The sequence below is a fragment of the Suillus fuscotomentosus genome, assembly GCF_016647785.1.
Source record: "Suillus fuscotomentosus strain FC203 chromosome Unknown F5891scaffold_25, whole genome shotgun sequence".
In the NCBI taxonomy this organism is placed as follows: domain Eukaryota; kingdom Fungi; phylum Basidiomycota; class Agaricomycetes; order Boletales; family Suillaceae; genus Suillus; species Suillus fuscotomentosus.
This window is the reverse complement of record NW_024539537.1, coordinates 152657-175919: the sequence shown is the minus strand read 5'-3', so window position 1 is coordinate 175919 and position 23263 is coordinate 152657. Positions and strand designations below refer to the sequence as shown.

Sequence of the window (23263 nt, the reverse complement as noted above, 5' to 3'; positions counted from 1 at the left end):
CCACGAAATGACAGCGATCATCAAAACAAAGCCTTGGGGACTTCAACTTGCGCGAGTGCTTGAGTTTTGTGGCTACAGTACAGCATAATGCGACAAACAACAAGAATTGGGTTTACAACATTTAAATCATGGCCGGCTCAGTCCGTTCTCAGCGGCATTCATCCAATCTTCTGCTAGATCATCCACTACACCACCAAGTAAGTTGTGCACAGCTTGGCGGTTGCTCCCACTGCCTTCGAGGTAGTACTTGATCTAGGCAGGTTGATACGGGGAAGCTCAAACATCACTATATGGAGACATTTAAGAGCATTTACCTTTGGTTCGGTCCCACTTGTCCTGTGCAGAAGATGAACATCGCACGTAGTTGCAACCACAGTTACTTTGGCTCACCTAATTGTCAGAACGATCCGAGAGTCATCTGAATCGGATGATGCTCTGAACTGCATCATATGTCCTAAGGACAACGGTAATTTGGGCTGATAAGTGGGTGCGTTCATGCTATCATAACCGTGCCCTTCCGTTAGATCGACAACGCTCCGTATCTGCAACCCGCCAATTGAGGACGGATAGGAGCGTCCTTGAGATGAGCCCTGTCAATAATGATGTTTATTTCCTGCCATTCTAATCACGCTGAATGATACCATATCACCAGAAGAGCGAATCTTCCTAAAGATATTCTCGATGACAAGAGGGTCAGTACAGACGAAATAGCTGTTGCTCGTCTGTTCAGAATCCATGAGATGATATCTACGGCGATGGACGAGTGTATACGGACCTCGAAATATCCATATCTTGGTTTACGATAAACTCATGGCCACGACAATGGTGAGGACGGCTCACCTTCGATATAATTCTTGTAAATGTGCGGACACTGTGGTGCCTCGTGCTCGTAAGCTTGCAGCAAGTTGCGCAAATACCATCTAGACGATCTGGGTGAGAAAGAAGTAAAAACGGTTAGCAGGGTCACTTACAGTTGCGGCCACCCCATCTTTATCTCTGATTTCAGAACCAAACATGTACCCTATGGCTTCCTCATATCCAAAAGGTACTTCATATCCGGCCTGGACAAGATCTAAAGCAGTGTTGCCAATGAACTTGAAGCCTAGAACAGCACGAGTCGTTTCCAGCGCCTCACGGAAACCCTACTATGCAGTGCACACCTGTGAGACAATCGACAAAGCGAAACCCTTCAATTTGCGCCATGGCTTCAACCATCTTGGAGCTGACTGTTGAAGCAACCATGGCCAACTTGCCTAAAGATATGTTCAGGCAGGCTGGCAACGAATCGTGCCGAACTTACCTATCGGCTTGCTGGAGGCCTTGTAGGTCTCGAATACATGATAGGCAAACAATGTTCCAAGCTGGTCACCAGTAAATGTTATCCACTTTCCATCACTATAGATCGATCTCTAATGAAGTCAGCCAGTACAAAAAGCCTCATGCATACCAATTTTCAGCTGCAGAGAAGCGATCTGCGTCTGGGTCCTGTGCAAGAACATACGATGCCCCTTTAGCGTCCGCCGTAGCTATAGCTAGATCCTGAAAAACAAGTAAGCCGGTGCCCCAGACACATAAATTTCAACATACGAGTGCGCCTGCAAGCTTCGTCGTCAGAGCTATAATTACAGAAAAGTAGGTAGTCATTACCCTTTTCTTCAGGGTTTGGGAACTTCACCGTTGGAAATTCGGGATCTGCATGCTGCTGTTCCTTAACGGGTGTGTATGGCGAAAATCCGGCAATCTCGAAGGCTTTGGATGTAAATGGATCCCCAACGCCATGCATAGATGTATTTACGAACGCCACTGAAGCTCCGTCAAATCTGGTGACTCAATAGGGTCAGAATGACAACTAGTGGTAGCCAACAACTTACGATAACATCTTTGCGCGCAGATTGCTGAGAGAACAAAAGTACCCTTTTTTCATCTCCTCCGTACAATCAACGCACAGGTCCGATTCCATTACCCGAGAAGCGTCATGCACTCTGGGCTCCAAGTGTTGCATAATGGATTGTGCAATTCCGACATCATGCGGCCCGATGATCTAAAAGAGGAACACACTCAGTGCTCAAGGATGGAAACACAAGTCATGTGTTACTTGGACTGCATTTTCCCAATAGACCTAGCTCATGATAAGTGGAGCACCATGAGAGTTGTAATCAGGATCGAACCTTATAGCCATTGTCTTGCTATAGGAGAACTTCAATGAGCTACACTTCAAACACATAACGTCTGCCTGACCTTCGGGTTGTGGCTTGCTAGATCGGAAATTAGCTTGAAGGCGTGCGACTCTGTAATGAAAAGTGCAACATACCTGTGATCATGACTCCACAGGCGGCATTGAGCGCTTTTACGGAAAATGGAACCCTTCGAGTGCGGTCAGTCTACATCAGAAGCAACCGCAGAAGGGATGATAGCATACATTGGAGTATGTACAAGTCCATTATGCAGGTAAACTTTGACATTGTTGGCGATGAAAGCAGCTGCAGTAAGCTGAGCCCATCTCTCCGAGTTGTGCCGGTGGTCATGTCCTACGACTACTCCACGGGTAGCAGCATTCTGAATGTGTTCGAGAACATAGGCGCACAATCCCTGTCGTAAGGGGAAGTTAGTAGTTACGTCACATCCACAACGATTTTGGCGTGTTCAAGTGATCAACCCACCTGGGATGCCTGAATCACGATCAGATCATTCATGCGAGACCATCCGGCTTCCATCTTTCCCCTCAGACCTTTGTAAATGCAAAGCCTCAGAATGTCAGACTGAGCTGACAATGAACATCCACACCTGCGGTGCCGAATTCTATGCGTGTCCTATGCGTATCTCATGCTCAACATGTCTTTGCACGGGACCGTAATGCCAGTTGGTAACATACCTCATACGTCTTTCCAACTCGCCAACGGCGTTATTATTCCACAAATGTTCCACATCCTTTCTTGTGGATTCGTTCTAGAGTAACTGTGAGCAACATCCAAAGTAGTAACAGCCTCTAGCACACACTGGATCAAGGCGAAGCCACTCCTCAACAAGATTCTTCAAAGGCGTATTCATCACAATGATAAGCGGTTCAGTGGAAGTTATGATTGGTCAAATATAGATAGAATTGAGCGAGGAACAACTTTAACTAATGCTAAGCGCTACAGTAATCCACCGCCACTTCAAAAAGCTTGATCAAGCTTGATCAAGTTGCAGAGCTACAATGCCATGCGATATATCGTTCGCATAAATAAATATGGTGGATGTTCAAGTTGTTTCAGGTTCTGCTTCGACAGTGCTATACACTGGACGATTTCTCACCCTTTATTGCCTCGATGAAGTTCAGTCTCCGCATTCGGTAAGCTTCGCCTCTGTGAAGAGGATGCGGGAGACCGTCCTTTAAGCTTTGACAATGACACCGCCTGGATCGCCACATCCGCTCCAATCTGATTCCTCGAGGGTAAGATGAATGGCATCCTTGACTGCGAACCAGCCATTTTTTCTTTGAATGTCCACATTGGAAGCACGCTGACTTACTAGAGTTCTCAAAATACTATTCGCGATACTGACACCCGAGCGTAACGGTTAAGCGCACGACAGTCTTGGCAGCTGGAAGTACGATTGTACCTAGTAACGGCCTAATGCTGCCACTAAGCCCATGGTTCATAATTACACCAATGTCATCATCGATTTTAGTACACAGAAGTATAATCTACATCGGGCGTTGCCCAAAGACAATAGGATTTTTTTTAAAATACTGCCTCTAGAATTATGAATGCCGCTGTGGCAGGAAGAGCACAAAAATTAAGTGAGTGTGATGTTGAAATCACAATTTACATCGCAAAGGTTTTCCTCACTCCAGCAACAGAGGACCAGGACCGGCATCAGCTCCCTAACGTCATTCGCGGCCCTATGACCACGGGTTCTATGATCCTCATGCGAGATCGGGAGGCAACCCGGCGAGAAGTCGAATGTCGTTGAAATGTCTGGTCCAGCAACTACGCATGAGACGTGCTCCAAACGTGATAGGGTATCATGGAACTCCTGGAAGAGAAGTTGAGCCCATGAACGAGCGTCTTCGCGGTTTCCCTCGAACCAGAACGTCAGCCTTTTTAGATTCCGTGCTTCTTCTATCATGCGATCAAAATAGTATCCCCACCAAGGGATACCGAAGTTCTGAGGCCAGATAATTCGGCGCTATATGGCTGTCAGTCACAACCCTGCTATAAATTCAACCAGTATTGCTGACCTTAGTAACCAGACCTGTCAGCGTAATTTCCTCAATGTCCTTGGAAAGTGGTACGCGGCATATTGCTCGCGGCCGCCAAATCATGAAATCAAGTCCCAAATGTTTGACAGGTACTGTGGATGGGTCGATGAAGTCCATCAGTGAACCGGTGAAGAAAGTAGAAAGCCATATATCACAATATATAGTACACAATCGCACACATCAGCATAATTCTGCCATCGGTCATTACATTATCATGTTTGACCTTGTAGAGGAAAGAAGCGTTTTTCATTTTCTTGTATCTGCTTCCGATGTCAAAGCTACTCAGGAAAAACCTCCTTCTCAAATTGTATGAAATGCGATCCAACTTGCACAAATCTGCAAGAATTTGACGATTTGGCAATCTGTCCAATTATTTTAATCCCTTTCAAATTTTCGTAAATAGGATCTCAATTCACGACAATACTAGCACATTATTTTCAGGCAGCTTTTCCAATTCAATTAAATGATATCAAGCAAATTCCATTAAATTTTAAATCTGACATAAACAGCGAACATCTATCTATCTATTAGAGCTAGTTCGGCAACTCGATATTTTCGATATTTTTCAATATTTGCTTTGGCATGTTTGCGAAAATGTTCACCGGCATCGTTCCGAGATGTCGGAGCTCGAACCTTGCTTCTCTCCTACTGTACATATTATCAATGGATGTATACCCTCATCTAACCCTAGAGCGGCGTAAGAGGCTTTTTGCTGGTGCGGTCGCGATCACTGCGATCTGTGCACAGTACACTACTCTTCTCATGGCCCAACCTGAAGTCAATGCTCCCCCTAAGTCCAAGGCGATTCGGAGCTTGAATTTGAGCTTATCAACAAGATCAGTGATAATGAGGGTAGGGTATATACCTTGATGGATCCCCAACCACTGGGGTTCGCGATGGAGCGCCAACGCCTAGCAGCGCTCATGACGAATCCTCGGCCAGAGGTCCGGGAACGACTCCTCAAATGCATGGTACTCGTAATCAGCATCGTTGTTGCTTCTACGCACGGCATCCTACAATCAATATATCCCAAAGATCCCGAGCCCTATCACACTTCAGCGCTAACTGGGCAAGACTGGGTGATCGAGTTGCTCACTGGTCACCCAGAGCGCATCAGGTGTGAGCTTGGCATGCGCGCCAATGCATTTGTGGAGCTTATCTCCGAGCTTCGCACCATGGGCCATTCAGACTCCAAGTTTGTGTCCCTCGAGGAACAACTTGCGATTTTTCTTTACACCTCTGTGACTGGCCTATCAATCAGGCATGTTGCGGAGAGATTTCAACGCTCGAACGAAACGATTTCACGGTGAGTTTATTTTATTTTATTTCAAGTGACAGTATCTAATAGTATGTAGTTATTTCCGCAAGATGCTTATCATCTTCACGTCGGACCCGTTCTATTCAAGATACGTGGGCTTTCCAGATGGTTCGGTCCCCCGCAAAATTCGGAAGAACCCCAAATGGTGGCCCTTTTTCAAGGACGCTATTGGGGCGATCGACGGCAGTCACATCCACGTCACGCCTAAGGCCATCGAACGTCCGGTGTATCGTAATCGCAAGGGCTTCGTGTCGCAGAACTGCCTTTTCGCATGCGATTTCGAGCTCAACTTCACATACGCACTTACAGGCTGGGAAGGGTCGGCCACTGATGCTCGCGTCTACGAGGACGCCTGCTCTTACGACTTTCGCACTCCCGCTGGCAAATATTTTCTTGCCGACGCAGGATATCCTCTACGTCCTGGGTTGCTGGTACCCTACCGAAGCGTGCGTTATCATCTTGCCGAATGGGGTCGCGCCAATATACGGTAAGTTCATTCTCGATTGATTTTCAATGTGCTAAGTACTAAGTTTACAGGCCTTCTAACAAGGAGGAATTATTTAATCTACGTCACGCGTCAGCACGAAACGTCATTGAGCGCATCTTTGGCGTTCTCAAGCAACGTTTTCGCATACTGCTCTTACCACCGGCCTACGCTATGGAGATTCAAGCGCAGATTCCAGCCGCGCTTTGCGCCCTACACAACTACATTCGTCTTCGTGACCCTAGCGAGGGTCATCCTCCTGCTGATGATGAAGATGAAGATGTTGAGGATGGTGGTGGTCTTGGCGCTGACGTGGCCGCGGAGGATGACGCAGCAGCTATTGAGGAGGATAACGAGGAGGAATTTCGTCAAGGAGCTGCGATGCGTGATCGCATTGCAGCAGCGATGTGGACGCAGTATCAGCGCGTCATACAGGAACGGGGTTTAGACGCACTTGATATCATGGACGATGACGAGGATGCTGCTGCTGATGCCGCTGATGATACTGATAGTGATGTGTAGGCTTACTTTGTACTTACTACTGTGCTCCATACTGAACAATGAACAATGAAGTGAGAACGCGCTTGTTATTGACACACAAGAGTTATTCTATTCAGTTCACAGGTGGTAGGTAGTACAACATATAGCAACACAACACAAGAAGTAGCGAGCGAACACACAGCATGATGAGATTTAAAACATTGAAAACGAATATTGTCCTGCTGGCAGGCGGCTCAGCCCGTCATTTCAGCATCAACACGCGGCGCTGGACCGGCATCACCTGCATCAACTGCCTCGCCGATCAGCTTCCCCACGAATGCACGCCTCCTACTCTTCTCCTGAAGATTCACGTAGAACTTGAGGTAATGTTCATTGCCCTTTGAACCAATGAACATGATGAGAGCAGCCTGCTGGTCCGGCGGTATGTCAGAGTCCTCGCCTTCCAGGATTTTGACGGCTCGCATGACCAGGTCCTCACTACCTTGTGCACCATCAGGCCCTCCTCTGACAAACCATTCAAAGACGTCGGTGAGCCGGTTGATGGTGCCTTGCATCCCCACCACAGCAGCTGCCGGCGTGATCTTTGCAGCCTTGGCGGCACTGCTGATCTTGGTGACACGGCTGTTCTGGGACACCACCGGAGTCCGTGGTTTCTTGGATGGGGGGGCTGACACCAGCGTGGTGGAAGGAGGTCGCATGGACGATGACAAGTGCGTGGAGCCAATTGACTCCATGTCCCCCATCACATCCGAATATGGGCGCTTGCTGGCGTTAGAGCCAGCAGCGGTAGACGCAGCGGTAGACGCAGCGGTAGACGCAGCGGTAGTAGAGATGGCGGTGGAACGTGCAGGAGTGGAGCTAGTGATGGACGTAGAGGTGGCGGCAGTGCTTAATGGGCCTGCAGAAGCGGGAACAGCAGCAGCGCTTGGAGCAGCAGGAACAGCAGCAGCGCTTGGAGCAGCAGGAACAGCAGCAGTGCTTGATGGGCCAGCAGCATCCGCAAGATCGTTATCAGCATTGGTGGTGGAGGGAGCAGCGCCACCTGGACGGAAGACGTGCCGCCCTCTAGCGCCGCCCAATGGGATGATGGTCTGCATTTTTTCATAATGCTCCCATCCCCTGTTGCGGAAAGGACGCATGAGGTTATTTGCCTGACAAAAGTCAGCGCTCAAATCAATATGATGAAGAGGGGACATACCTTGACATACGATGTCCATACAGCCGCAGCCGCAGTTCCTTCAATCCCAGCTCCAGTCTCATTGTCCCAGTGGACCCCTGTCTGGTTGCGGTACTTCTCGATAGCATGAAATATGTTTTTAAGCTAGATGAGACTCGTCAGCTTAGATCAGATGAGATCAAATAGGGCTTACTGATGTCCACTTGTTTCGAGTTGATTTCGCTGTCTTCAGTGGACCTGCGCGAGTGGATTGAAGCGCCTCATGATTGTTGATGAACTCTGCAGCAGAGCCAAGAACCTGCTGCTTGAAGTTGCCTGCCCCTTCAGCCTCTGAGCGATGATCATAGAGATAGTCTACAAGGGTAACAGTCTCGACATCATTCCACTGCGCTGGTGGGGCCTTGGAGTGAGGGGGAGCATTGACTTCAGGTTGGGCCATGAGAAGAGTAGTGTACTGTGCACAGATCGCAGTGATCGCGACCGCACCAGCAAAAAGCCTCTTACGCCGCTCTAGGGTTAGATGAGGGTATACATCCATTGATAATATGTACAGTAGGAGAGAAGCAAGGTTCGAGCTCCGACATCTCGGAACGATGCCGGTGAACATTTTCGCAAACATGCCAAAGCAAATATTGAAAAATATCGAAAATATCGAGTTGCCGAACTAGCTCTTATAGATGAGAGCGAGCGAGAGATATGTTGTTGTGTCGTCGTTGTGTCATCGTCGTATCCGTCGTCATCATCGTTGTGTCGTTGTGTCATCGTCATCGTTGTCTCGTCGCATCGCATCATGTCGTCGCGTCGTCGTCGTGTCATCGTCATCTCGTCGCATCGCGTCGTCGTTGTCGTCTCGTCCTTGTCGCATCGCGTCGTCGTCGCATCGCGTCGTCGTCGCATCGCGTCGTCGTCGTCGCATTGCATCGTCGTCGTCGCATTGCATCGTTGTCGTCGCATTGTGTCGCGTCGTTGTCGTCATTGTCGTCGCATCGTGTCGTTGTCGTCGCATTGCGTCGCGTCGTCATCGTCATATCGTCGTCGTGTCGTCGTCGTCGTCGTGTTGTCGTCGTCGTCGTCGTGTTGTCGTCGTTGTCGTATCGTCGTCATCGTATCGTCGTCATTGTCGTTGTATCGTCGTCGTCGTGTTGATGTTGTTGGGTTGTTGCTGTCGGGTCATCGTTGTTGTCATCGCACCATCATTGTCGGCCAAAGTGGCAAGTGAGAGTAGCGATGAGTGAGGGCGAGTGAGAGCGGGAAGAAAAGTTCAACTTGAACTTTTGTGAGCGCACCGTCACATGAACAAACATATACAAATGTTGGACTTAGGATATTTCCAGCGCTGTAGCACAACTGATCCCGCTGATGCCTCGTAGAGCGCCGCTGTACTTTCACATTTGCAATAAGCAGCAATCAGAAACATGTAAAGCATTGTTTTGAAAATACTTAATGTAGTCTTATTGAAAGCGGAGGCCGCTGGAAGCGGTACAGCCAGTTTCAAAAGTTGTCCGCTAAAGGTATCTTCTCACGAGAAGGGCTTGAATAGCCATCACGAAATCGGCTTGGAGATGTTTTGAATAGATAGTTTTGGCAAAATAAAATCAAATATACACAAATTATATCCAAAGATAAAGTCATAACTTAGCCTCGGCATAATAACAGTGAGGGATAAGAAATTGCAAAACAAATCTAATTCTGTTGAACATATGTATGTCTCGCAAACTATGATATTTGACAGATAAACCATTGAAGGAAGTCGCCATCTTTCCGAAATAATGGTCACCCACCATCTGAGCTTGTCTTTGCGATGCCCGTTTGCAATGTCACCCGGTTGGCAATCAAGGGTTACAATGTCCTGCAATATCTTGACGTATAGTGTGGTCATTGCTCGCAGTTATATTATGTTGGAACATTCTCAAAGTTGTTTAGAGTCGCTATTGAGTGCAGTACGTTGTCCTGGCCTACACACTAGCCAGACCTTTTAAATTCAGTAAGAATTCTAAACATTCCTAGATCTACTAGTAGTACACTCATTCTCTGTCTGTTAAGGCGACTGATACGCATGATTGTGTCCGTGACCTGCTCCGTGTTCATATGTGTAATGAACACTGTCCGTCTCTCGGCACCACATTTCTTCATACACGCCATTGCTCACTGCGCTGATCAAGGCTCGCGCAAGTCACGACATCTAACTCATTTTTCAGGAATGTTTCAACTCGCCGTACGGCTTTGTTCACTTCCCCGCGTATGCCGAGAACATTAGCTACACTGCTGGCAAGGAGTATGATATTCAAGCGAGTGTAAGCGAAAGTGTCAAGATGCTATCTTCTGCTGCGAAGGAGGCGGGAATCTGGCTCATCGGAGGTCATACCTCACTCAAATGTGTGGCAAAGGGATAGAAAATTTATATTTTGTCTAACAGGTTCGATACCCGAGAGAGATGTGGAGACAAACGACATCTACAACACCTGCACTGTGTATTCTCCGACAGGTGTCAAGTTCCCTGAAACTCTTTCCAATCAACACTGATGTACGTGGATGGAGGTGCACTTGTTGCATCACATCGCAAGGTTCACCTATTTGACATCAATATCCGGGAAGATAAAATTCAAGGTATACCCTTTACTAGTTCTCGCTTTAGCGTCTTTTCTGGATCTCATCGTACCTACAGGAGAGCGAAACGTTGACAGGAGGAACAATGGCGAACTATTTTGACACTGGTGCGAACCTCATTCAACGTGCTTGCACCACACTCGATGAAACTCTCCTAAGAATTTGCACGTATTGGGCTCGGTTTGTGCTACGACGTCAGGTTCCCGGAACTGGCGATGATTGCGGCACGGCGAGGTTCGTGGTTACCTGATTTATACGAAAAACGAAAAACGCACAAACTCTTAAGGTTGTCACGCCATGGTTTATCCTGGGGCATTTAACCTCACCACTGGACCTTTGCATTGGGAACTGCTTCAACGAGCTCGGTAGCTAGATCCTGAACCATTCCACGAGGTAAGAGCTGGAATACCAGTCACAAAACAGCGTCGCTTTGATGTCTATCCCAACGTGAGCGCTTGATAAGGTATGGACAGCATAGGGCAACAAATGCTGGCGACATAGCTATGTATTACTGGCACGCGAGACGCACGCGGGTGGACGCCGCGCTCCAAGTCATCATAAGATTATATATTGTGGGTATGCTGCGCACTTCAGTGTATTAATTATCAATTCTAAGAAAGTATTTAAGAAATAACGGGTCCAGGTGTACCCGTAGGGTCATTGTATGTTCAAAGTGCCTTCAAATGTTTGAGGTGTGTCCGGGTGGACGGTTCGATTTGCCGATTTGTCACACCGTGTCACACCGCCCTTTTTAGGGCGATGGACCCGCACAAGCACACGCACATCTCATCAATCACTATCTGCAGGAATGGGCCCTCGACTTCCTGTGAGTGAAAAGAGTTCTCATTAATCGTTCACTCACTCGGTTCCCAGAAAATAAATTGGTACATTAAGCTTGCGGTGGAGGTGGTAGTGAGTGGATTCTCACTGGCCGTGGCGCGAAGTGAAGGGCACCAAAAGTAAGTAGGTAATCTACTAGTGCTACAGGTTCTTACCTCCATAGTGCCGATCCACTCGGCAAGCCAGATCGCACGAGCCAGAATCGCGAGGCATTGTTGAAGGATCGAGAAGCAGTATTAAAGGATCGCGAGGGACTGTTGAAGAATCGCGAGGGGCTGTTGAAGGATAGATTGCGAGTCTTGAAGGATCGAGAAGGAGTCTTGAAGAATCGAGAGCAGGCCTTGAAGAATCGAGAGCGGATTTGAAGGAATCGAGAGGGAGCTTGCTATCTGAAAGTGTGCATTTGTTGCGTTAGGCGCATGTATATAATCGTAAGGGCACCGAGGGCCCATGCTTCGATCGAGCGGAATTCATACTTATGCGTAATACGAGCATGATTAAACAACTGAGACACATTCGCCTTAGGCGTTAGCGCGAGGGCGAGCTCGTGTGGCCTCTGCATGCTAAAGATACAATTAAGAACTTGTTAATGCACTCATGGACCAAATTGTGCAAACTTACAGCATCGCGAAAATCCCCCCCGGCTGAGTGACATGTGCCTCATCAATGAGAAAGCACGCGATTTGCTCGTCTTCATACAGTTGGGCTAGAATATCTTGCATGGCATTGCTCTCGCGTAGCTTTTCGGGAGTGATATAGCAAATGTCGGGTTTTTGCTAGCTTCGAAGGCGACGCATGACGTCCCGCGAGTCGTCTACGGTCCTCAGGGAAGACGTGCAGTCAACATGAACGTGCTTCTTTTCTTCATACAGTTAGGCTAGAATATCTTGCATGGCATTGCTCTCGCGTAGCTTTTCGGGAGTGATATAGCAAATGTCGGGTTTTTGCTGGCTTCGAAGGTGACGCATGATGTCCCAAGAGTCGTCTACAGTCCTTAGAAAAGACATGCAGTCAACATTAACGTGCTTCTCTCGCAAAGATGCCACTTGATTGGCGATGAGTGGTTGAGCAGTCACCACTAACGCCTTCCTGTAGCTCATGGGGTTAGACAGGGTGGGGGTAGAGTAGAGTAGAGGACTTGAAGTATACGAACCGTTGCTTTCCAAGACTCGTCCCAAGAGTCGTCTACGGTCCTTAGGGAAGACATGCAGTCAACATTAACGTGCTTCTCTCGCAAAGATGCCACTTGATCGGTGATGAGTGGTTGAACAGTCACCACTAACGCCTTCCTGTAGCTCATGGGGTTAGACAGGGTGGGGGTAGAGTAGAGTAGAGGACTTGAAGTATATGAACCGTTGCTTTCCAAGACTGGCACCAAGTGCAGCATTAAACTTGCATGGGCAAGCGATGTTGCGCAAATAATTATTGGTTCCGGCCCAGTCCACGCGGAAGGATTGAGAGTCTCACTCGGGTCGTTCTGGATAGTGTGATACATAAGATCGGTGATGTCAGCTGCAGAGGTCTGATTGCATGTGAAGAATAAATGCTGAGCTGACAGCTGAGAAAAGACCAGACTAATGAACATCAGACGTGGTCGAAGTCAAAGGTGAATTCGATAGTTCCTTACGAATAGGAGACAAACATCCATGTCTTTATCGAGGCGACCGTCGTCATAGCAGTCTGCAATTTCGATGGATCTAGTCCAAAATGCAGAAGGTGTATTCTTGCTGTCATCTTTGAGCTTCCATGCGCCAATTCGATGCAAGTCCTCGACGGAGCCTGTACCAATGGAGGATTCAGACAAGAAACAGTGCCTGAGAAGTCCTCCGGATCAGTTCCTAGATCGTTCGATATGGAAGCTTGCCTGGCCCACACGAATGTGGAAATGATAACATATATCCTAGGAGGCACAATAAGGAACAGTATTGCTGGGTTGTGCCTAAGCGTTGCACTAAAAGTGGGGGAGTAAAAATTGAAGGACCATGCTAAACCGATAGCAATGCGAACTACGGCACCTTCTGGTCGGTAATAGCGGGGCAAAAGCCGTGAACGCGGCCACCGCTCAGTCTCTTCAGGTCCCCATCCCCTTCCAGGCGCTTCAACGCAGGCTGGCGCTCGGCACAATTAGTTAATCGTGGAAGAAAGGTAGCAATTATTGCAACGGAGACAATCAGACTTCTTCGGTAAAGAGAAGCCGTTTTAAAAATGGAATTCGACGAAGTCCCTTGACAAATCAGCTTGATGAAATTACCTCCATGTGGCTTGTCCACGAACGCCATTTATGTAGGTCAACAACGAAGCGGCCCTCAGAGTATGTCGCCCACGGTATGATGTGACTGCTTCGGCTGCACACAAATGAGACCATCACATTCAGATAAGTGCTGGGTTCAACGATATAAGAACGCACCCGAAGTCGGAAAGCAATTGAGGATGTCTTGGCGCGAGTTATGCTAATTATCAGCTGGTAGATGGTTTCCGTGAGGCTTTGTCCGGTCTCCACATGTTCATCAAGGTCCGAGCCATTTGGCTCATATGAGTATGCGCCTCCTATACCAACCCCATAGTGAAAATGCATGAAGCAATCACGATCAACAAAGTTAGCACAGATCTAGAAATCGTCTATCTGACTCATGTCAATTATGTTTATCTCCTGCAAGAGGGGAAATCCCAGACATTGGCACCCGCCCAAGGCTTTCGCCTTAAAGTGACGAAACAGTTTGCCAAGTTCGGTGGTTTGACCTCTCGCTTTGCATCCCCCTTAGCACTCGCACCTGGTTTCGACTTAATCGTGTCCCATGGTGTGTTCTGCGATGACTGCCCATGTCCTACTATGAGCTAATGAAGACTTTTTACAGCTTCCAGTTGGACACCAAAGGTGAAGAATGCAATTGGGAGGCCTTGCAAAGATGTCTACAACGTTCCTTCGTCAGTTTATTGAATAGGCAATGATACATGGTCTTCACATACAGGGTGAGTATGCCATTCTATTTCTGCAGACTCAAATGGCTCCACTAGACAGAATCTTCGAACGCTAGGCTGCATTGTGCCATAGGCGCCAAGGAGGTAATACTGGTAACACAGTTCCTTCCATCCCTACACAGTCAGAATATAGTCACTGACTGCTATCTGCGCTTGTTATTTCCATTCGACCAAATGTGAACGTGATGTTGGCTCTAGATCTTATCCTCACCATCAAAATTTTAACCAACAAAGGGAGATGCGGTGCGAACCTGTTGGCCTACGCATATAATCAGCCTATCTGGAAAGCAGGCAATCTCTAACATCTTGCAGAGCTCTGAGCACATTGAAGTCATAAAGATTGAGAAACTACACACATTCGACCACAGATCGCCTGGAACGAACTTCATTTTGCAGGGACAACACGGTCCACCTGCCAGACTCGCCTGATGGGTGGCGATAACCAGCATGAGAAAAACAGGTACAAATACAAGAGAGAAAAAAAATTCGCTTAATAATAGACTACACGCGTAGGTAACTTGAACTCACCTTGTTCCGTTAGGAGAATAGGCAACTCAGTCCATACTTCTCCCTGATGATCATCGATATCAAACACAAGTTCCCATGTCTCTACATCCCAGATCTTTAGTGTGCCATCCTCTGATGCCAATGCGAGCCTTTTCTCGTCAGGTGAGAACTGTATCCAACTGACCCAGGATGTATGATGCGACAGACATCTGATGATCTCCTTCGTATCTGCGTGCCACTAATTATATGGCTTTTGGGACAGCAGGAACTCATTAGCGTAAAATGCAATGACTTTGTAATAGATAAAAGACATATTTGATGACTAAAGAATATTGATGTAATACACTGCAGGACTGTGCGAACAAAACACCATTCAAAACAGGCGGGAATTTTGGCTATCAATGAGCTGCCGACTACAAGCGCCTGTCAACATAATCGTGCTGCTAGAATGCAGGAAGGATGAACGGAAGTGTTACATGAAAGATTAAGGCGACAATCCAACAGGAATTTAAGAAAAAGACAGGGACTCCGTCTCATGAAGTTTGCATCACCGGTCTGAAGTCGTTTATGGAGCAGAATACGTCTACGAGTGACCTATAGGACTGAAAGCCTGCATTGTTTGGTAGGCTGCCAGCCTCGAATGGTTCGGTGGTATCAATGGGCCTGACGTCGTGCAGGGTTCTTGCAACCTTGGTCTTCCCGATCATTCTTGGCGCTTTCGTTTTTGGCTCGAAGTTGAGCACATTTTGATACCTGAATTTAGATCATGATGAGCAATACTAAGCAACATGTAAAGGACTGACTGTATGAAAGGCAGCCGCGTCACGGTCTGCGTAAACTCGGGAAACAAATACGGCTTTTCATACATGGGACAAAGCGCGGCCGTGATGACATCGGACATAACTTTGTGGTCCAGGTAGACAGCGAGTTCCTTTTTACGATCTTTACCCACGAGCCTCTTCAAAACAAGTAACATTGTCTGGTAGATCTGTGGTTTTGTTATATCACTCAAGAACGTACAAATGAGGAAAAGACTTACTAATGTCACCAAGTTGCATACGGTATCCTCCGCCAAACACTTAGTCGATGTGCAGATATCTTCGGGGAAAAAGTCCGCTACCCTCCCACTTCTTTTCCCGTCAGCCAACCCTTCCATTGGCATCAACAAGGATGTCCAGAGGAGCTCTGCAAAGAGCTGTTCGCCCACTAGTTCCGAAATGGCGGCCTGTACCTGAATGACGAAAGATATGTAAGAAGGTTCAAAGATCTCGTTTGTTACTTACATCGTGGCAATGTTCCGAATTCAAGAGCTTGAGAAAATGCGTGATTGCTTCTGCTCTACCAGACTCAGTGTCTTCACAAAAATTTGTGAAGAACGTCATGGCGCCCTTGATGACTTTTCTGTACTCAGATCTTGTGTGCTCGAACCACGCAAGCAACTACTCGAATGTATCAGGAGGAGGTGAAGGTAAGAAAGGAGGAAAGCGCACGTGTGTGCGGAGTATCTGCCATCCAATAGTGATGTCTTTTCCACCCTCATTGATGATTACTGAATCGAACTGTAAGATAAGGTCTCAAAGTATCAAACGATAGAGCACTCACTTGGCTGATCCCTGATCTCGTCGTAAGTTTTGCCTTCGAGTCGTAGGGCAGTTAGAAAATTACTGGTGATTGCACGCCGGTGATCCACCGCAGAGAGTTTGAATGGATTACCATAAAGTCCGACCCATAGACTACCGTCGAGAAGGGCCTTCGTGAGTGTCAAAACTCGGAACCAGCACGGCGACTTCCCCAACAAACGCGAAATTTGTGTCCTTTGCGATCCTGAATGTTCTCCCCAGAGATTGGTCGAATCTCTCCATTGTAACTCCGGATGGAGTCGTACATGATCGCCGGTGGGGGTTGGATTACCAGGGACAGCCTCGTACAGGCCCTCCGAAGCCTCGAATACCGTGATACTGTCAGAGAACACCGTTGACGACGTGGGCCAGAGAGTGCTGTAGCCGAAGGTGAACGCATGTGCAGCAGACGTGCTAGGGGAATTGGGAGTAGACAGTAAGAGAGAATCAAATGGGTTGATTACGTCGTTGAAAGGGGCAGAATGCGGGGGCTGGGACACCGAGTGAGTGTCACCGGTGACGGTGGGGCCAGCGGAGAGCGGCAACTCAAGCATCGAGGATGGTTCATCGGTGATGACGGATAGTTGCTGCCCGTATGAAAATGCGTTGTCCTCGAGGACGGGAGGGGGAAATCCATGTGGAAATTGCGCCGGAGTGAAAGGAATAGACGCTTCAGATAGCTGGGATAACTGCCGAAGCAAGATAAGTCCATGGCAAGCTAGACTTTAATCAGAACAATACTTACGAACCACATAGGGCCGGGTTTATCCAAGATATTAGACCTACAGAAAGACGTCTTAACCAAAAAGGTAGAGTCGCCAACCTAAGTCTACTATTTCAAAACGAAATTTCCAGCACGAAAAAGACAAATTCCTGACCAGCTCTGCAAACAAGGGGTAATCATGGATGATGCCAACGTTGTCGGGGATACACAGCACTCCAAGGACGTTCAGTTTTCGAAGCCAAGGCCTTTCGACCTCGGATAGCCCATCACACTGCAAACCAACAATGAGAGGAAATATTTCGAAGGGGGAGTCTTACATATAGCGGTGATACTTCGCCATGGGTGGCCATGTATCCAATAAAATGAAATTGACGGTTTTTGAACGCTGAGAAAGGGTGCTGAAACACGATTAGATCCCGTTGATGTCTGATGGTAAATGCACACCTCCTCGTGCTAGAGGAAAGGTATCAGCAAGAGTCGACTCTAAGTAGCCTACTTACAGCAAGTTGTACCATCATGTAGACTTCGTCGGATTCGTGTACATATAAGTATGTTTGATGCATTTGAATGTCTGTGATAGAGTTAAGATGGTCCTACCTAGATAAGAGGGATTCACCTCACCGTCTGGGATTGACTAGAAAGAAAATTGCAGCGCAATAAATATCACGGGCAGCTATTCATTAGTCAAGTGCTGGTTCGTAAATTAACGAGGGTCACTTGGGCTCAGTACTACTTAGCGATGAACCAGCGCTTGACGAGGCTAAAAGTTAGAGGTGCTCGGGGGCCAGTGATGGCTAAGAGATATTGATGGCCAGGGATTACAGATCGCACGATGGCCAGGATATGTAGCGGTGATGGCCAGGATCTATGGCCATGATGGCTAGTATTTGACGACACTGGGACTGACAACGAGATGACTAGGAAATAGTTTGGGTTTGCGCCCATCTAAACTGATGTAATAGAAGTTCAGTTTTCATAATCAAACGCGTGGTGGAAATACATCTCCTCTAGTGCCTCTATGAGCGTCTCGGTGCTTCCATTACGTCGCTGCTCGAAGAGGATAGATTCTTCGACACCAACGTGATCTTCGCCCTCTTCGTTTTCATCGTCGGCTGCATGTTGCAAATGGGTGGTTTCCGTGAGGCTTTGTTCGGTTCCTATGTATTCAATATCTTCGGTTTGAGCTGCAGGGTATAGTGCCGAGCCGAGATTTTTCAAGATTCCAGGCCTATGGGAATATGTGTGTCCTACACCAAGCCCATAGTGAAAACGCATGAGTAAATCACGATCAGCAAAGCTAGTACAGTCGTGATATCAGTAAGTATCGCTAAGATAAATCAAGCCGTCTACCTATTGACATAATACTCATACCAATCATGTTTATCTCCTGCAAGAGGAGAAATCCCGTCGTTCGGATTGCGCTGGCCTCGAGAGAATGCCGGAATAATGTGACACGCCCTGAGGACATCTCTTGGGTCCACGAAGCCAAATGCGTTTGGGCTTGCGAGGGGTAGGAACCTAACGCGGCCCAACGTACATGCATCCCAAGCATGGTTTTGTACGGATTCGTACCATCGAACAAACAGAAATTCTATCCGGTGAGATTCGTAGATGTTCCCCGTGCGAACAACATTAACGTGGTGTATGCCTAAAACCTTGGCATAGCAGTAATTGTCGTCAGTTCCATCATCGCAATCACGTCGGAGAAGTATTATATTACAATGCGGAGTCTTCGGGTTTATGACGTAGAAACAACAATACAATGAGGAACAAAAGAAGCTCCTGACTGTATCTGTAAAAGTTGTAAGGTCGCGCGCTGCCTAGTCTGCGTTACTTGAGAAGCAAGTGCGTTCGACCCTATAGGGGAAGTGAGTGCAGCAAGGATCTAGAAGTGTGCGCTTAAGCGAAGCGCGAGAAAGCGCAGGAGCGCGCAAGGTACAAAGGCGCGGGAACGCGCGCGCGTATTAGCGCGAAGCGCGGGAAAGTGCGCGCGCGTATGCGGAAATGAGAAACTAAGCTTAAGTAGTGATATAAAGCAAGATAAGAGATATAAGAGTGCAAAATGTAAAGGAATAGCTTTCTACTATATTCTGCTAAGTAGTAAGTGGGTAGTAACTAGTAAGTGAAAAGTAGGAAAAGTCGGTCCAGTGTAGTATGTACTGCTAGCGCTTATATAGCGCGCCTAAGCGCGCTCATGCGGAGCCGAAGCGCTACCGAGTAGGTATGTAAAAATATATATGAGTGAGAATTCTTGAGCCCTTCGAACATCGTACGTGGTATAATTGAACCTGACAAGATTGTGATGGTAGATTCGGTTTCGTTTGAACAGGATTGAGTTGCGTTCTTCATCGGAGTGGATGGATTTCTCCGTCGACATTCCAGAAGTTCCTGCAACAAGGCGATCAAGAATATGATCTTTCATCCGTGGTAGGAAGTCCTGAAATACCCGTCAAAATGGCGATAATCGCCAAAAACAAAGTTTGTTTACCTTCATAGCAGGATCTCTCGCACGGCTGCGCAGGTAATGACCAAACTCATCATAAACCTTTTCGCTTTGGCCCATGTGATGTTGTAAGCGGGGATCACTCGCATTTTCGTTGAGCTCCGCACGAGGGGCCAATTTTTGCTGGCGTTGCTTAATGCGACGTAAGCGTGCTTGACGGCGCTCAATCTGCGTTAGTTGGCGAATGAAGTCCCTCCGGTCGGTTCGACGGTATCTGCCTTTTGGCATGCGATGTTCTAACTCCCCCTGATAGCAGTTAAGTCGGAGAGGGGCATACAATATATTAAGACTTACCGGCTCTGTGCTGTATGAATCCGTGGTACCAAAGCGACGAATGCAGGCCACATAATCCCCCAGCGCATGAACCTTGTACGTCTGAAGGTTAAACGACTTCTTTCTCCTGAGTTTCCCCGGTAAAAGTGCGTCCTGTGATTGCTCTGGGCTTGCCTTTTGTTTCCCTTTAACATTGGCACCTTCCTTAGGCTTTTGAGCCGCAGCCCCTTGCTGACTGCCACCCGCCTTGTCTTTCCCTGCCCGTTTAGCTGTTTCTTTTGCCTGCCGGCGAGATCTCGCATCGAGCTCACGATTAAGCTCCTGGGTACTGTACACAGTGCACACCTTCGCCTTAAATCGACGAAGTTGTTCACCAAGTTGAGTGGTTTGCCGGTCAAGGATATCTAATGTCAGGTCAGAGTGCATCCGGAGTTTAGCGAGTCCGTGCCAGTGCGCCATGATAAAGAGCAAATCGATGACGATTTTGTTGTGATCGTCGGGGAGAAGACCGTCGAATACTGGAATAGAACACTTATACAATGTCAGTTCCAAAGAACCTAGGAGAATCGTTCTAAAGGCATACCTGCAGAAGATCTTCAAAGTTCCGAGCGGCCATATTTGACAACTCAGATGTATTGGCAGAGAACCGCCTAATGGTTGAGGGTCCGAACGGGGGGACCTGCCTATACCTGTCAGGGGTGTATAAGTATATCAGGCCTTCATCAGATACGCATCGGGCACCTTTTATCAAGCTCGTTGATCAGATCCTTATTCAATGCGAAAAGGATTCTCAGTAAATGGATGAGAAGCATGCGCCACACCCCGAGCTCAAATTCGTGCAGGAGATCAACGACAAGTGCAAAAAATAGATTGAATCCGAATGCACCGAGGGCGTCAGATAAAACATTCTAATCAAGGGTAAGTAAGGGCAGCAAAAGCAACCGATGATCATGCTCACCGAGGTCGGCACCCACGAATTAGGCTTAAGAAGCGTCTCAACTCCTGCACTATCTACACCATGGTTCTTGTCGTGGATGAGGCTGCGTGCGGCGGTAACCAGCTCACTCCTCAAGGTATCGGATCGCGCAAGCGTTGAACGTTCGTGCCTATCGCAGTGCATTCCCAAATTGTGAAGCCGCGCAGTCGGTATCAGACATCTTGGGCAAGGGCACCCTCCCATCTGCCGAACCGTTGCAACCAGAACCCTGGAATTTATTAGCTTGAAATTCATATAGCTGACGTGCACAACTCACTTTTCAGGATAGTCCGCAGAGTAGGTGAATATTCGCGGGTAAAACCTGCGTTCGACACCGTCACAGCAAAGGATAACAATGCCATGCTCGTAAGCCTCTAGAAATTCATCATCGAGTAAGACCTTCCATTGTGCTTGAAATAATTCACGATGGCAATGGGTTGCACACTCGCGGCTAGCCCCCTTGCCATCAGTGTAGGTACTCGCAAAATCTTTAAACGAATCTGGAAGCTACTGCGACATAAGCTTTTGTGCTGAAGAGAGTTCATAGTAAAGGTGATCGTACCTTTTGAAAGTAAGCGACATGATTGCCCAGATGGCAGGACGGTTTACAGCGGCGGTATTTCGATTCATTACCGAAGTACATATACACCGGCCATAGCCTCGCATTACCAAACGTTGTCAGGTGCGTAGCATCTGACCAAAACATAAGTGCGACGACCACACGGGGTAAATCACATCCCGGCTCTCCAGGAGATTCCTGAAGCTCGCGGTGTGTATGCATATAGGCCGGTGAAGCGTACAGTTCACCATGAATATGTACTTCACGGGGAAGATGGGAAGCGTTCCATCGTAGTTCGTAAGGCTCATAATGGAAAAGCTCATCGTCTTGAACATTCGAGAGCTTTTCCCGAATGACAGAGATGAGAGGTCTATGGTAAAGGTCCGCTGCCATATACGAGCGAGAGCCTGGCTGGGCCGTGGTCCGAGAGAAGGGCACCTGAATGGTGACTTCGGTTTTACGCCAGCCCGCGTCCTCGTCCTCCCATTCGTTTTCCTCGTCGTCGTCACGACTCGTACCCAATGTCGAGTTGATCCTGTCCCATGGCGTACTCCGCACGTCGTCAGGATCAAAATGCGAATCGCCAACAATATCAATCAATTCCTTGAAGTCCTTATGAGACTTCTGCACGCCACCATTCCAGTACCAGTGACCGAGCTCGAAAGAAGACTGGTTGGGGTATGGGTGAAACGCAAGGTCGTGAGGCGCGCAGGGGGTATCTGGCTCTGCTGGTGCGACAGCTGGGACAGAGCTCATGTCTTGCAGCGTCACAGCTTCTTCCGGATCGTGAGACGGGGGAATGGATGAGAAAAACTGGCGTACTAGTCCGAAGGCATTCTTAGCCGTACGGAAAGGAGGACCCCGCAACGAAGTAGGAGTACCGGTGGAAGCATGAGTAGGATTTTCTGGTGGGTTGGGACCTGGTGGCGGGGCAGTATGGCTTAACGGGACGCTCGGGGGAGGTTGTGGAAGAACGTCCTCGTACTGCCTGTAACGCAATGGCATAGGGACGTCAACACGTCGGCTTCTCCGCTGCGCCAGTGACAGGTCTTCGTCATCATCTATCACCATAGGCGCAGCACCCGAATCGGTATTGAGCGACGAGAAAGCTGCACAGGAAAGCTCCCTTTGGGAGTGCATTTCCGACAGGGTTGAGCCAGTGTTGGAAGGCCCTGCAACAGATCCTTCATTAACCTGGTTGGCGGACGGAGACAGGTCACATGAGCGGGGGGGCTGCACGCTTGAAGACGCCGTGCTAAGGCAAGCATATGGTCTGCCACTGCCGTCCACTCGGGACCGTTTGGCAGAGCCCAAAAGTTCTTTTGCTTTGGACAAAGCAGAAAATAATCGCTTCTTCCCTTGCGTACACGAACGTTGATGTTTAGTGTAGGCGCTTTCCTGCGTAAAGTGACGCGTACAGGTGCACCTGAAAGGAGCGGGAGTCAGCGGTAAACCCCCGAAGTCCATGAAGAGGAGGAGCTGAAAGAACGAGTATGCAATTGAGGTCGGATGAAAAAGGACTTACTGAAACTTCAGCTGTATGTCATAACAAGGTTCGGCAGAAACAGCCGAGCCTTGAACTGCCAGCGTAGCTGCCATCATCGCATGACTAAATTCCCACAGACCAGAGCCTTAGGTGGCTAAAGGTGGGGCCGGCGCATTTAAATACTGGCAAGAAAGGCTGGAACTCGTGGCGAAAGAGTGGAGAGCTGGCGCACTTCATGACGGCAAGATAGAGTGGGGAGGGTTAAAACTCGCGGCCTCGTATATCAGCAGAGTACGCCCTTGTCGCAATAGAGTACCCAATGGAACCTCCATCTTCACCCTCCTCTATCATCACTTCCCCACCCGACTACCATGAAACCGCTCGGAGGTTAGCCAAATTAATTGCGGAAGCTATGACCTGCCGCGTCGCCCTCTTGCACTATGACAGCGCCTCAAAATCCATGACAG

At 48.1% G+C, this 23263-nt stretch overlaps 6 protein-coding genes across 6 annotated transcripts; 1 reads left to right on the top strand and 5 right to left on the bottom strand.

Annotated features, from left to right (window-relative positions):
* Positions 1 to 44: 44 nt before the first annotated feature.
* Positions 45 to 3078, bottom strand: F5891DRAFT_285809 (uncharacterized protein). Its single transcript, XM_041371203.1, has 22 exons — positions 2998 to 3078; positions 2873 to 2946; positions 2785 to 2810; positions 2661 to 2728; positions 2420 to 2589; positions 2312 to 2364; positions 2239 to 2255; positions 2169 to 2186; positions 2096 to 2119; positions 1872 to 2041; positions 1648 to 1820; positions 1588 to 1595; positions 1448 to 1539; positions 1301 to 1395; positions 1161 to 1253; positions 972 to 1102; positions 841 to 920; positions 776 to 791; positions 642 to 722; positions 391 to 590; positions 315 to 336; positions 45 to 252 (listed from the first exon to the last, which is right to left on the bottom strand). Exons 1-22 carry the CDS (start codon positions 3046 to 3048, stop codon positions 127 to 129), a joined length of 1788 nt encoding a protein of 595 aa, XP_041226319.1. The 5' UTR covers positions 3049 to 3078; the 3' UTR covers positions 45 to 126.
* Positions 3079 to 3631: 553 nt separating this feature from the next.
* On the bottom strand, positions 3632 to 4383 carry F5891DRAFT_1031633 (uncharacterized protein). The gene is made up of 2 exons (XM_041361623.1): positions 4223 to 4383; positions 3632 to 4170 (listed from the first exon to the last, which is right to left on the bottom strand). Exons 1-2 carry the CDS (start codon positions 4358 to 4360, stop codon positions 3778 to 3780), a joined length of 531 nt encoding a protein of 176 aa, XP_041226318.1. The 5' UTR covers positions 4361 to 4383; the 3' UTR covers positions 3632 to 3777.
* A 5596-nt stretch (positions 4384 to 9979) lies between these two features.
* F5891DRAFT_1031631 (uncharacterized protein) lies at positions 9980 to 10696 on the top strand. Its single transcript, XM_041361622.1, has 4 exons — positions 9980 to 10287; positions 10319 to 10330; positions 10389 to 10437; positions 10490 to 10696. Exons 1-4 carry the CDS (start codon positions 10246 to 10248, stop codon positions 10648 to 10650), a joined length of 264 nt encoding a protein of 87 aa, XP_041226317.1. The 5' UTR covers positions 9980 to 10245; the 3' UTR covers positions 10651 to 10696.
* A 615-nt stretch (positions 10697 to 11311) lies between these two features.
* Positions 11312 to 12026, bottom strand: F5891DRAFT_1225184 (uncharacterized protein; the record flags this gene model as incomplete). Its single annotated transcript, XM_041369491.1, has 3 exons — positions 11792 to 12026; positions 11612 to 11733; positions 11312 to 11559 (listed from the first exon to the last, which is right to left on the bottom strand). Exons 1-3 carry the CDS (start codon positions 11890 to 11892, stop codon positions 11312 to 11314), a joined length of 471 nt encoding a protein of 156 aa, XP_041226316.1. The 5' UTR covers positions 11893 to 12026.
* A 1-nt stretch (position 12027) lies between these two features.
* F5891DRAFT_1225182 (uncharacterized protein) lies at positions 12028 to 13449 on the bottom strand (the record flags this gene model as incomplete). The annotated part of the gene is made up of 6 exons (XM_041369490.1): positions 12028 to 12255; positions 12324 to 12647; positions 12727 to 12744; positions 12798 to 12984; positions 13044 to 13121; positions 13178 to 13449. The coding sequence occupies 6 exons, from the start codon at positions 13447 to 13449 to the stop codon at positions 12043 to 12045; spliced, it is 1092 nt and encodes a 363-aa protein (XP_041226315.1). The 3' UTR covers positions 12028 to 12042.
* Positions 13450 to 15189: 1740 nt separating this feature from the next.
* On the bottom strand, positions 15190 to 17562 carry F5891DRAFT_979973 (uncharacterized protein; the record flags this gene model as incomplete). Its single annotated transcript, XM_041376950.1, has 11 exons — positions 15190 to 15409; positions 15460 to 15644; positions 15696 to 15887; positions 15940 to 16095; positions 16147 to 16205; positions 16259 to 16964; positions 17021 to 17098; positions 17154 to 17270; positions 17317 to 17397; positions 17444 to 17452; positions 17500 to 17562. 11 exons carry the CDS (start codon positions 17560 to 17562, stop codon positions 15190 to 15192), a joined length of 1866 nt encoding a protein of 621 aa, XP_041226314.1.
* Positions 17563 to 23263: the final 5701 nt, after the last annotated feature.